General features: G+C 39.5%; 1 protein-coding gene across 1 annotated transcript in view; it reads right to left on the bottom strand.

Moving 5' to 3' along the window:
* The window catches only part of COL22A1 (collagen type XXII alpha 1 chain), a 211,400-nt gene extending 198,548 nt beyond the window's left edge, over positions 1-12,852 (bottom strand). Inside the window, exons 1-2 of the mRNA XM_042808661.1 lie at positions 12,835-12,852; positions 179-334 (exon numbers count right to left, since the gene is read on the bottom strand). Coding sequence (XP_042664595.1) covers positions 179-266 — 88 coding nt within the window. The 5' untranslated portion in view covers positions 267-334; positions 12,835-12,852. The remainder of the gene's footprint in view (positions 1-178; positions 335-12,834) is intronic.
* Between the last annotated feature and the right edge of the window lie 827 nt (positions 12,853-13,679).

The raw sequence follows: 13,679 nt of genomic DNA, 5'->3' as shown, positions 1-13,679 counted from the left end.
AAGGTTGGTCAAGCACAACCTGCTTTTCATGAACCCATGCTGGCTGGGCCTGATCCCCTGGACACCAGGGGATCTTGCTTGCTTTTTTATTGCTTTCTTCCTACAATGATAACAGTGATAGCATCTCAGTCTTGCAAAAGCCCCAGCCACTATTTAACAGGAGTGGAATGGTGCATACCTGCTCTCTGTGCCTCAGTTCTCTCCTCACTGAACACAAGTGTGAAAAGAAGGAGACAGAGTAAATGGCATCTTCCCATAACAGACATATCTCCTTTCTCACATCAGCTTGTCTTTTCACCGTGGTGGGAAGCTCTCTAGAAATCCAATCTGTGGCCTATCAAGGAAAATAAAGAGCAAGTGTTATCTCACAGAAAAGCAAACAAAAGTAATGATGCAAGGCATGGGAGCATGGTTTTGGGGAGTTGTCTCTTCCGCTTCTCATTTTGTTGACGAGACACAAACCACTCAGACAAAGAGGCAAGAAGTTCACCTACTTTTCAAATGCTATAGCCTTTCACTGACTCTATTCAGTGTGCAGCAGCCTGAGTGGAAAAGGAGAAAGATTACCAGATTATTATACTTTAATTGAGCTCACTGCCAACTGCACAATCAACGCACTGGAGTGGAAACTATTCTTGACATGGTCCTCCCACATATTCATCATTAGGAGATACAAGACGAGGAGCTGGGATACAGCCCACTGCAAATCACACACATTGCCACTTCGCCTATGGCTGCTTTCAGTTCCCAAGCCTCAGAAATGCTGAACACTAAAAACACATGGATGTTTTCCTATACGTGCTTGCTGCTGTCCATGTCCATAGTCATAAACTCACCAATTTCAAAATATATCTTTCAACTATTTAGGTAAGAAATGTAAAAGCTCAAGTGGAATACCTTCAGTTTAAGGTTACTGTCTCAAATATACCTTATCTGAAGCCACAGAATTCAGATAGTGCTGTAACAAGCCATGTCAAGTACAGCTACATTTTCTAACACCAATCTAAATCCTTTCTTACTGTTTAATCATTTATTTAATATTAAAAATTAATTTTTACTATGAGAATCATGAAATCATTGCACTTTAATGTACTAAACTCCACATTTGCAAGGGAAAATAGTTTCCACTTTGCAGCTCTTAATGCCTGAGGAATCATTTTGGAAAAGTTGTTCTCAGCTCCTGCTTCCATCTTTCACTCTTTAGTGTACAGATTTCTTGGTTCATTTTCTTAAAGAATTTCAGCTTTCTCTCTCTTTTAACATGCACATCAGTTTCTTCCCCTTGATGTGTAAAGAAGGCATAAAGGGAACACTGTACACTATAGATCATTGCTGTAGGGCTGATTATGCATTCTAGGAAATTTCTCTGCAAAGCAATACGGTTCTGAGGAATCACGAACAAAAAGCATAGAGGTGTCAGCATTTGTTCACGTACAGTCTTGATCAGTCAAAAAATGGGTCAATCTCTACTACGTCTCTCAGAAATAAATCGTAAATCATTCTGGTTTAGGAAATATAAAAGGGAAAGCCTCCTGTACCTATAAATTTTTATTCTCAGTACAAAATGCAGGCTCCTGTATTTTCAAAGGTCTTTATCATATGCAGACACAAATAAGGTACTGAATACACTGTGTGCTCTACAAATAAGAAGTTGGAAGCATCTGCCAGAAGTGGAATATAAATGCTAGATAAGATCCAAAAAGCAAAGTGCTTTATTTAAGCACCATCCCTAAGTCCAAAGAGCACAGGCAGGTGCTGTAGTTTACACCTCAACCAGACAGTGTCTCTGTGAGACAGTAAGGTTCTCACAGAGCTTGCTAGAAAAGGTTGCAAGGTAAAAAGGGCATTAAAATATCACCATTCCCCTACAGTAGTAGTTAGAATTTCCTTCTAAATAAACACATTACAGAAATACCAATCAGGCAGCCGCCTGTGGAGGGATCGGGCAGGCAACTTTAAATAGCTATGGGAGCCTGCAGCCCAAGGTTTTTTTTTCCTAGGAAATGTTGGTTTCTGGCATTTAGGGAGAGATGGGAAACCAGATCTGCCATGGGGCATTCTGCACTTTCAGCGCTGAGAGCTCAAACGTCATTTCTGTGTGTCTGGGCTTGCACGGCAGCAAAGTTTTATAAATACATTATTAAAAACAGCCTTTGCCAGCTGCTAACTCATACAAGGCTAGGATAAATGGAAAAGACCACACCAGCTGGTGTCACTCAGTAGAACAGCAGCAGGATGGATGCATGCCAGCTTGAAAGGCAAAGATGTGGAGTTTGGTGGGCAGGCTTCACTTTATCCACTTCTGCTGGGGCAGAAGGGCTACATATATGACCAGACATGAGAAAAGTGTTTTTAAGGAGTCACTCATCCCCACTCTAGCTAAAACACTTCAGTAGCTCATTGCTGTCTTATGTATGCTGAAAAGTATCTCAGAACAGTCATTTAGCCTAAAAATAGGGGAGGAGAAATGCAAATTAAACCAGAACATCTGCTTAAAATCTAGAATCATAAACTGTGGTGGCTTTAATATGCATTTGTGGTTCAGTGTTATTATTGCACTCAGGCCAAAATACATTATTTTATCCATTTTTATACCATGCAGAATTGAACCAAGTCTCTTAACTTTCAACCTATTTACGAATGGATGTTTCAGGAAGATAAAATTGCCCCATCCACATCAACAGTTTTCAGAGGTGTTAGAAGAAAGGTTGGAGAAAAGGCATTTCTCATGAGAGGTTCTGTGCAGTATTTCTCCTCCATTTCAGTTCACCACTGTGAGACTGAGCCCAGTCTGTGATTCCAGAAGCTGACCAATATCTATGTCCCATTTCAGGAGAAACTGTTCAAAAAGTGCCCAGAATGGGACAGTTCGTGGGACAGACAATGTGGCATAAGTCAGTGTGCATCTGTTAAAAACACCTCTTTTTTTTCTGATTATTTTTCAGACTTCACTGTCAGATTACTTTGTGACATGTTTACATGTATTAGCTGATACTGCAAAAAGAAATGACAAACCCTATTACGACTGAGTTGGTAGACTCCAAGCCCAAGGTCCCATTTTTAATAGTTTAATGGGAAATAAATGAATGAATAAATCTGACTGCATGCAAAAATGATGTGGAAATGGTATCCAGGCTGAAAAGAAGGCTGGTAAATGTTAAAGTGAGCTCTTCGTGCTTAAAATACAGGCACAGGACCAAACTATTTGTACAGCCTCACAGCTGAACAAACAATATGCAGAAGATGGACACAAGCTCTATACAACATTTAACTTTGCTACTGCTTTTTTGGAGGAGTGGTATAGAGTTCTAGGTCGGTGAGCATCCGTGGTAAGGCCTGTCTGTTCTTGAACAATAAATAAACTCATTTTGGCAAATATTTGCAAAATTGAAAATATATATAAGTATATAAAAAAGAAAAAATGATGAAGGAGAATTCAGTATTCTCATCTCAAAATCACTTTACTCTTTTGCTCACTGTCAGGCTTCTCTTGCACTACCGCATTTTAAGAGATGCTGTTTTGTCTTCTTGATCCTTATGGAGGCTGGGAGCAGAACCCTTGTCCAAAGCATCACATACACATCCTGAACCAAAATGAACAGCTGAGCTGAATATTATTGTGATTGAATTTTTTTGTTCTGTTCGTTTTTCCTGATTGAATAAAAATGAAAGAATATCCTCACATCAGTTTATTTGTAAAATAAAGCCCCTCTTCCTTTGTGAATAATATGATGCATTTTTCTGTCCTGCTCTCTCTGTCTTTGTCCTATCTGAGTGTGATGCTGAAGGGACATACAGGGATTTGTTTGAGCCTGATTCTCAGATAATACCTTCACATCATCATAATTCAGGGATGAGGAGGGCAAATTGTATGAAAGCAGCAAAAGCGTGTGCTTAGAAATGGTATTCTGAAAAAATAAAGGGAAAAAAAGAGACATTTGTAAGGAACGTGGCAGAGCAGAAAACTTAACAGTATTTCTAGAGTGAGTGATTTAAGCACAAGTACCAGATATTCCCTCCCTCAGCCCACCCAGCCACTGTTGTCCTGGTTTGAGAAATGTCATCTGTACTAAAACCCTCGTGAATTAAAGATAGGAAAAAAAAAAAAAAAAAAAAAAAGAAAAAAAAAAAGGTCAATTTCTGTGATCTCTTTCATCCTTTAGAGGAGTGAGTCAGTCACAAAATTGTATTAATAAACAAACAAAAAAAAAACAGCCCACAAAATAATGTCAGCCTTAACATGAGAATTTCAGCGGTGTGATTTAATAACACTCCTACCTGATGGGAGCAAAAGTTCAAAGACCCTATGGGGTGGTGTAAGGAACAGTGACTAAGGTCTGAATGTAAAAAGCACACCCAGTTTTGGACTTCGGTGTGCTCTTTAGCATATCTGAGCTTATACTGGAGGATATGTCTTACTAAACCCCAAAACTGACCTGTGCATCCTACTGTTAAAGTCAAAGGGGACTGCTGATACTTTTTGCTTCATTTTACCCATTTGTCTGCTGCCACTGAACCTTCACTGTATGCCATATAAATTTCCCATGCGGGCATTTAGAGTGTGATTTCAAATGTCTTTAGTATGCTCCTCTGAAGAAGCAGCTAGCCTAGGGTGAAAAAGGCAGTATCCAATTATAAAGCTTTACACATACACGCAAAAAGGAAAAAAACAAAACCAAACAAAAAAACCACAGAACACTGATGCATCTGATGTCTTAGTAGAGTCAGCTTGCTGATCATGTCTGCTCCAACTACTGAACTAAGCAATTTAATTATCTAAATTATTGCTGATATGAGCAGGAAGGAGACGATATAAAAGAGAAATGGACTTTCTCTCCCTCGATCTGCCCATGCCATCATATATCTTAGTTCAATGCTTTTTAAAGAAATCATCCAGCAGCATTTCTGGTAGATGTAAACCTTCTCAGTCCTGATCCAAAGCCAACTGCAGTTAATGAAAAAAGGGCCACTGATTTCAGCAAGCATTATTTCAAAATCCATATGAACAAAGCAGAAAATCTTCTGCTAACACCAGCATTGCTCCTGAGGTACTTTGTTGATAGAATCACAGAACCGTTAAAGTTGGAAAAGACCACTAAGGTCATCTAGTCCAACGGGCAACCCATCATCACGAGGCCCACTAAAGCCTGTCCCTACCAGCTGTGTTTAACAACAACTGAAACTGATAAAAGTCTGCTGAAACTGAGAGGAGACTGTCCGCATCTCTGCAGCTTGTTGGATGGGGACATCCACATACCCTGAGAGCCAACAGATCCCCAGTCTTTAAGTATTGCCAGTGCTGCAGGAACTGAAGAGTTTCTTCCCTCCTTTTTCACTATCACATCTCAAGAGCAACTTCTACACTGATCCCAAAAAAACATATCAGTAGTATAGAGATGATTACTACGACTGCTAGCCAAAGAGATCTGTCATTTTGATGGCAGATTAAATGGAGTGCTGAGGAAACATCAGTAGAGCACTCAAACTCAGCTTTGTTTGCCTCAGCTGAACTCTTACTCCTCTGAAGTACTTGGTGCTGGAACTACAGGTTCCGGTGAATGATTAATATCAATGCATTTGGAAAGGAGTTTGATTGTACAACAAATAAATTCTATATCAAACAATAAGGAGGAGAAATTTAATAAATAACTACTTGGTATGTGATCGGTGCCTGTCCGGGAGACTCAACAAGACAGAAATTGAATGGGAAAAAATACACAGAGAAGGGTAAGAAAGTGTCTAAAAGAGTCATATAGCATACTCCAAAAGAGACTGGATTAACTCGGCATGAGCATTTTCTAATTTCTGCATGTTCCACTTTGCAAACTTAGAAACGTTATTTTAACCTCCATAAGACTGCATATGCACTTCTGGGGAAACCTGAGAGAAGGTCACAACTGGAATTCAATGGTTTCTGACTCCTTAACCTATGCTTAGATCATGCATCTTTCAAACTGATTCCTTTGTAAAAGCACCTACCACAGACTATTTAAAACAAGCTATTACTGGTTGCCTGCCAAATTGCTGCAATTCTAAAACGCCGTAAGTACTAGGTGAGCACTTTGCAATGTATTTTTGCCTGCTGCAGCTATGCAGTATCTGCAGGCTAAAGCCTTGGTGCAATTACTCCATTTATAACTTTATAGTGATTTGTTCAGAGACAGTAACTCCAAATCTGAATTACACCTTTGCATATCAACGTTAGGAGTCTTTCTATTGACTGGCTTAGAAAACCAAAAACTAACCTGACACAAAAAGTTTCTGTGACATAATCTCTGAAATCCTGAAGCCTGTGCCTAGGTACCTCCAAATCCATATCACCATTCCCAAATTTTCCTTGTTATCTCTCCTACAAACAAGCTGCACTCACACAATTGAACCAGTAGTCCAAACTAGGTCTCTCAATAAGGGAGCTCATCCATCCCAATTATGACTCCATGGCACCCTGGCTGTTAGAAAGCCTTCTCCATATTTCCTCACCTATATTTTATTAACTTACCACATGAAATGTGTCTTGTGCTGCCACTTGGTCAGGGTTTACAGTATACACACACCCTACAATTGAAAGTCCAACATCTGCATGTAATTCAGAGTGCCAGCAAATCAGGATTACAGATAACACTGTAATCCTCATGAGAAGCCCAATTCAGATATCTAATTTTACTGTCATTGGTGTAATGGATATCCAGCTTAATGAGAACTGACGTAAGCAAGGCAAAGACCAAACTGATGCCCACAGAGGAAGCAAATATTTCGAACTGTAAAAATGTTTTTTTTCAAAATCCTGAGCTTGTCCCCAGTACAACCTCACTGCCATATATGTGGAGCACAATGATTTTTTTACACAAAAAAAAATCAGGGTCACAGAACTCCAGTCCTTTGTCCTAAGCCCTGTAACCTACATGGGCAAAGACCCACAAATCCCATTTCCTCTCAAGCGCAGACAGAGAGGTTCCAGCCCATATTAACTACTAGGAAGAAGCCTTTAACACTGAGCTCCTTGAGGCTATTCAATATGAGGAGTGCTCTACTCATAGAGGGGCCCATTTCCTGCTTTTTATATCCTCATGGAAGTTCTTCCAACTCCTGAAGTGAAATCTAATATTTTTTTTTTTTTAGCACAGTACAGGATTATGTTAGTAAAAAGACCCATATGTCATGGCTTTATATAGTCAGCTAACAGAGCCGGAGCCAGGAACTGGGATGGTGGTAATAGCCTAAATCTGGAAAATAAGCAACATATATTCTAACAGGGAGGAGCATGATGAATGTATCTCCCAGAAATCCTACTGAGGCCAATGAAGAATGCTTTGTACTTCTTGCCCTATGCATTATGTTAACGGCATGGATAAAGATTACTAGAATCTGTAAAAGCTTCAGAAATGAGCTGATGTCAACTGTTTCATACTCCTTGGGTTAATAAAAGAGCTACACTAATTTGTAGTATACCACACTCTCACCCACCAATTCCCCAATGCTTCTGCTGAAATGTCCACATGACAGAAAATTTCCCAAATACAAGAATACATTTGCCTCCTACTCATACTATGTGGATGAATCCCTCCTCCACTTGTTCTGACAATTTAATAGCCATCTAATTTCCTGAAAGTTTGTGCAAAAAAATAATGGCTACATTTGACTATGAGATATTGTACTACAGTCTTTTCATTATGCAGTTTTCACGATCTTGGCCTTTTAAATGGAACTCAGACTCTCCTGAAGACACAAACACCCTAGCAAAAGTGAAAGATCAGTGACAAGGGGCAGTAACACCAGGAGACACCTGTCACTACATGGGAAGGTGCAGATAGCAGGGTTGCAATCTCATATTTTCCCCTGATGCTTTCACACTTCACTCGACATTTGTAATGCCTTATTCCCTTTGAAGGATCCACTACCAGAAATCCATCCATCTGAGTAACTCCATGCTCTTTGAGGACATGCATTGTCACCTCTCTATTAAAACACAAGAAAGAAGTGCAGCTGAAGAGACAAAGAATGCAGCTTAATGGATATAGGGATTATTTTTTTTTACATTAAGGGTAGTGAAGCACTATAACAGGTTGCCCAGAAATGTGGTAGATGATTCATCCCTGGAAACATTCATGGTTAGGCTGGAGGGGACTCTAAGCAACCTGATCTATCTGTAGACGTTCCTGTTCAGTGTAGGAGATTGAACTATGAGACCTTTAAAAGTCCCTTTTGATTCAAATTATTCTATGATTCTATGATTCAATGACTTTATAACTCTCTCCCTCTACAAATTTTAGAGAAGGTCATTCTTTGCCTCCCTGTTGCAGAGGGGCCTAGGGGTAGAAAGCAATTCACAGATAATTTTCATGGTAGCAAAGCACTTGGGATACTAGCCTGAAACACAAAACAGGACTGGAACCCACTTAGGATTGCTACTGTTTATTTCTCATAATGTGTAGCTAAAATCCCTCAAGGCACTCAGCTCTGATGAAGTCCAACAACAGAACTCAAACTTAATCACAGAATCATAGAATATCTCAATTGGAAGGAGCCTACAAGGATCAAGACCAACTCCTAGCTTCACACAGGAGCACCCAGAAACAGACTCTACATCTGAGAGCGTTGTCCAAGTGCTCCTTGAACTCCAGCAATTTGGGGCCATGACCACTGCTGGGGAGCCTGTTCCATGCCCACCATTCTCTGTAGGCTGCCATGAGGCTTCCCCTCAGCCTCCTCTGCTCTACTGTTCAAACTGAGTGACTTCAGCTGCTCCTCATCCATCTTGCCCTCTAGACCCTTCACCATTTTCATTTCCTTCCTTGCTCTCTAATAGTTTTATGTTCTTCTCATACTGTTGCACCCAAATCTGCAAATCTGTGCTAAAGGTGAGGCTGCACCAGTGCGGAGCAGAGCAGGAAGGTAACATGAAATCAGTTTAGGTGTTTTTAGGAGGTTTTATGGAGAATTAAAGGCTGCCTAAATGTTCCCCAAGAATCTTCTAGCTCTAATCTCAAATACTGCTCTCAGCCATGTAAGGTGTTGGGGCTAGGAATGAAAGACACAACTACCCTGACCACATTGGTCTGAAACGTAGTTGTCTTCACCATCACAGTGCACTTCTTTAAATTAAGAGAAATAAGAGGCACAGCATTAAGATAGCATCAACTTTGAGTCAAGGCAAGTTGAACAACATATCCTTGACATTTCAGGAATTTCTGTCCAGCACTGTGGCCATCATTAACAGAGGACAAATAGGCAAGAATCAAATACAAATCAAATACAAGAATCAAGCAAAAGCAGAATTACAAGGATCATAAGTCTGAGATTGAGATAAGACACACTTCACTCCTCCCTCCCCAAGTTTCCGAATGCAATAGGAAAAAAGCTACTGTCCATGAATCCTGACAGGATCCTGCCGGAAGAGCTACAGCAGAGCTTCATGTTTGCTCCTTTTCTTAGCTTTCATGTTTCCAAGGCTGTGAATAAGAACAACAGGCAAGTACTGATGGAGACAAAAAAAATTAGCAAATTAAGATTCAGAAGCTGTCAATGAAACAGAAAAGAACTTTAGCCAGACAATGCATACATTACTCTCATTTTCTTCCATGAAGGGCCGTCACCATCACTGCCACTCCCACAGAAAGGAAAAGAGACAAAAATTTGTGTTCTACAGCCCACACACAGCTCTCCCACCAGGGAATGATGGACGCTGAAGAATTATCACTTTACAAGAAAGGCCAATACCTTCCAGTCTTGCACAACAGCTCAGTCTGCCTTTCTGTGCTTCAGGCAAGAGCTAGCAAAGGGTCAGGTCAATAATTCTGACACTGACTGGAATAATCACCTCAAGTCTCATTGTATCCAATTTATCTAATCAAAATTCAGACTGTAGATGCCTAACACTGTATGTGTTTTCATACTTCAGCTACTAAGGATGGGTTCCCCTTCTAGTTCACAAGAAACAAAAAAATCCATAGCCAGATTGATTTTACATCTTCCTAAAGAGATGAGTAAAATAAATGAACTACGTACAAGAAGTGCTTATTTTTCCCAAAGGCAATAAAGGCAGCTAGACAAACAGTAAAGATTTAGGTACTGTTATTTCAACAGATATCTGTCTGGTCAAGGTGACATAAGAAAGCCAGCCAAAAGCATCAACTACAAACACATGAATACCAATAATAGGAAATTTTAGCAAGTTCAGATGCAGAGGGTGTAAACTGTTGAAGTAGGAAGTCTGTCTAATGGGGAACTGAAGAAGCACATCTCAGTTCTGAAGTATCTCTTCCAAAATGATAAAACTGTGCTAAAAAGGCAGATTTGAGTAGAAGGACAAAATTGAGGTTACCTGAGGGCAGATCATCAATAAAAACAAAGGTAAAAAAATAAAGCAAAGTTCCTTGACCTTTTCCAGGATTTTTTTTGTTACTGGATCTCTTTCCCCACCAAGTAGCAAGCATTTTCCTTTGCTCTTCTCATACAGAGGAATGTGCAAAAGTACAAATGTACCATAGTGATAGGAAGAGATGCACATGAATTCACTCCATATACAGAAAAGCAAAATTTCCAGTGTGGTAGTTTTCTGAAGAGTAACAGTTTTAATAAAGATGTTGCCTCTTTTCAAGTATTTTGAGCATATCTTCTTATTTCAATTATTTAAAAGGATGAAAAAATATTGTGAGATTGTGCTTGTTTTGCTCTTTTGTTTATGTGTTAGTATGGCTGACAGTCTGCTTCTTACTGGATAAAAAAAGTTACAGCTCCTGCATTCCATGGGTATGCAGAAGGCCAAATTTAATGAATGAAAGATTGTGACAGTCACGTTGATGTATTCAAAGAAAAATTTTTATTTAGAGTTTATTACAGATGAGGGAGAATTATGTGCAGTCTGACCTCCTGCAAAACATAAGTCCAAAAATGTACTTAAAAACCAGTATGTTATTTACATCTTGTACAAAAGATGCAGTACATTGACTGCTCTATTAACTGCTCTAGAAAGCCTTCAGTCTTGATTTATGAGACAAAAGTGAGTCCTGCACCACAACTAGACAGTTGTTCAGTTCCCATCGTCCAACATACTGAAACTCCAGAATGAATCTATTAATTTTCTCTTTTTAGCATCCTCAAATGGTCATACTTTAAACTAAAACTCTTCCTTGTTTTTGGGGTCCAGAGTGAGTTGTTATGCTCAAGTAATGCATTAAAAAAATCAAAATTTTTGCTATAAAGGCAAACATGAAACTCCACAATGCCGAGTCATTCCCTAACCCAAAAAGAGCCCCAAGTAAGAAGCAAATTAGAAATTAAACATCAGTGTTTCATTTGTGCAATAAAAGAAAAAATAAATAAATTCACAAGATCATAGCACATCACTTATTATATGCTGTCCAGAAACTCTAGACACTGTGGCTGCTTACTAGTGGCAGCTTAAATTCTCTAGGAGAGAAGCCAAACACAAGGTGATGCTGAATCCTCAGAGTGAGAAGAACTACGCATTTGTCTACAACTAAACAGTAAGCATCTCAAAAAGTTCTCCATCAAAGCCCCCCAAGTAGCTATAGCAACTGCATTCACCGTATTTTTTATTAGGAAACATTTTTTAAAGCTATCTAAGAAAGTTCATTTTTCAGCTATTGTTAAGTTATTTAACTTTCAGGTCTCCCAATGCAATCCTCTCAATTCAGCTTCTACCCTTCCTCATCCACTTGGCATGCATGGCATGCGAGTTGCTGGGGCGACTCCCAAATTCTGGGAAGGAATTTTCTCTCCAAAATTCAATGTGCTTAAATCTAAATTGTTGGACTGTGGCTTTCGTTTGCAGTGAAACAACATGCCAGCTCAAAGACTTACATCTCTCAGGCAAGTTTAACATCCAAAGAGTTTTACGCTAAAGCAACAACTGATATAAAAAATCCCAAAATGCTCTGAAGGGGATGGGAAAAGAAATGACCTTTGTTCAAGATGGCTAAATAGATTTTGAGAAATATTTGCTGTGTAAGTAAAAATAAAGCAGAATTCTGACACTATCAAGTTCAGTGAAGTGAAAAATCTTCAACACTACTTGGGATATGAAAACTTTGGAAAGCCATTATACTCAGTTTGACTTACATAAGCTTTCCACATCATGATCTTCTTTATATGACTGGCATCATACAGTGCAATGGTCATGTTTGACATTTATCTGTTGAAAGGGATTTCTTTTTTTCTCTTCAAGTAGCAATGTTTAAGAGAGTGCTGGGTTTCTCTTGTTCTTCGAAAAAACCATCTGACCAGAAGACTGATGTAGGATTAACTCATCTTTCATGCCCCCAACTGTATGAACACCAGCTCTGTCTCCCAAGTCAGTCGGAGAGAAGTACCCCAGCACTTCGCATTTGCTATCCTTTTTAAACAGAGAGAATTTTACTTCCTTCTAAGGTATGAGAAACATAGAAAAGATCAAATGCATAGTACAGTTCTTCATACCTGACACCAACTTACTACTTCTGACACATGTGGAAAAATATTTGGCAGACAAAATTGCAAGGTACATCCACTTGGGAGTGTGTACTCCCAGGTTCCTTCACTGACATTGGACACCTTATTCCCTTTCCATACAGTGATATCAATTTGGCATTTACCCACTTGCAGCAGCTCATCTAGGTTGCCTCTGGCTTAGCTAATTATGAAGAGTCTACCATAAAATATGACACATACCAGAACAAAACAAAACAAAAAAACAACCAACAGCACAACATCCTTCATAGCTTACTATCAGATTTCATGCAAAAGCTTTGTTTCAGTACATTTTCTTACAAAATTTAGTCCATTGCTTTCATAAAGCATTCGGTTATAACCACGCAGATGTCACCAAATACCTACCAGACCAGTGCTTCCCCTTCTTTTATGTGCTTTCCACTTGGAGACCCTGTAAGCATCAAAATCAAAGACCAATGTTAGAAGCTAGAATACGAGCCTCAACATTAAGATTTTGTATTGCTCTCTTCCAGTACCTGAAAGGTACTTACAGCGAGAGCGGGGTTGGTCTCTTCTCACTGGTGACAGGTGACAGTTTGAGGGGAATTGGCCTCAAGTCGCACCAGGGTAAGTTTAGGTTGGATATCAGGAAACACTTCTTTACAGTAAGGGTTGTTAAGCACTGGAATAGGCTCCCCAGGGAGGTGGTTGAGTCACCAACCCTGGATGTGTTTAAAAACCATTTGGATGTGGTGCTCAGGGACATGATTTAGCAGAGGGTTGTTAGAGTTAGGGTAGTATGGTTAGGTTGTGGTTGAACTCATTTATCTTTAAGGTCTTTTCCATCCTGAGTTATTCTATGATTCTAGGAAAGCTAGCTGCAACTGAACGCAACAGAAACACTAGCTCTTCTGTCACAAGTAACTATGTTGCTATCACCAACATTATTCAACATTCCAGTGTATGAAAGCGTTATGACACCTGGAAAATATTCTTAAGTTGTCATCTTGTTCCTAATAACATCCTGGAGGCAAAAAAGATTTCTTTCCCAGTGCATACCAGCATACAAGAGCGTCAGCTTTATGATTCCAGCCTATGAATTACACCAGGAAGACTCAGTTTCACTGGCAACAATTCAAGAACAGGAAAGTCAGGACAGTGACATGACTTCAAAGGAACATGAGTTTTTGGAAAGATCATGCAAGTGCAGACTACATATCTACGCTCAACACATTTCAGTTTCATCAGAT

The sequence above is a fragment of the Centrocercus urophasianus genome, unplaced genomic scaffold (assembly GCF_019232065.1).
Source record: "Centrocercus urophasianus isolate 14NV4802_14NV808 unplaced genomic scaffold, USGS_Curo_1.0 seq_11, whole genome shotgun sequence".
In the NCBI taxonomy this organism is placed as follows: Eukaryota; Metazoa; Chordata; class Aves; order Galliformes; family Phasianidae; genus Centrocercus; species Centrocercus urophasianus.
Note: the sequence above shows the minus strand (reverse complement) of the source record. Positions and strands in the feature narration are given on the sequence as shown.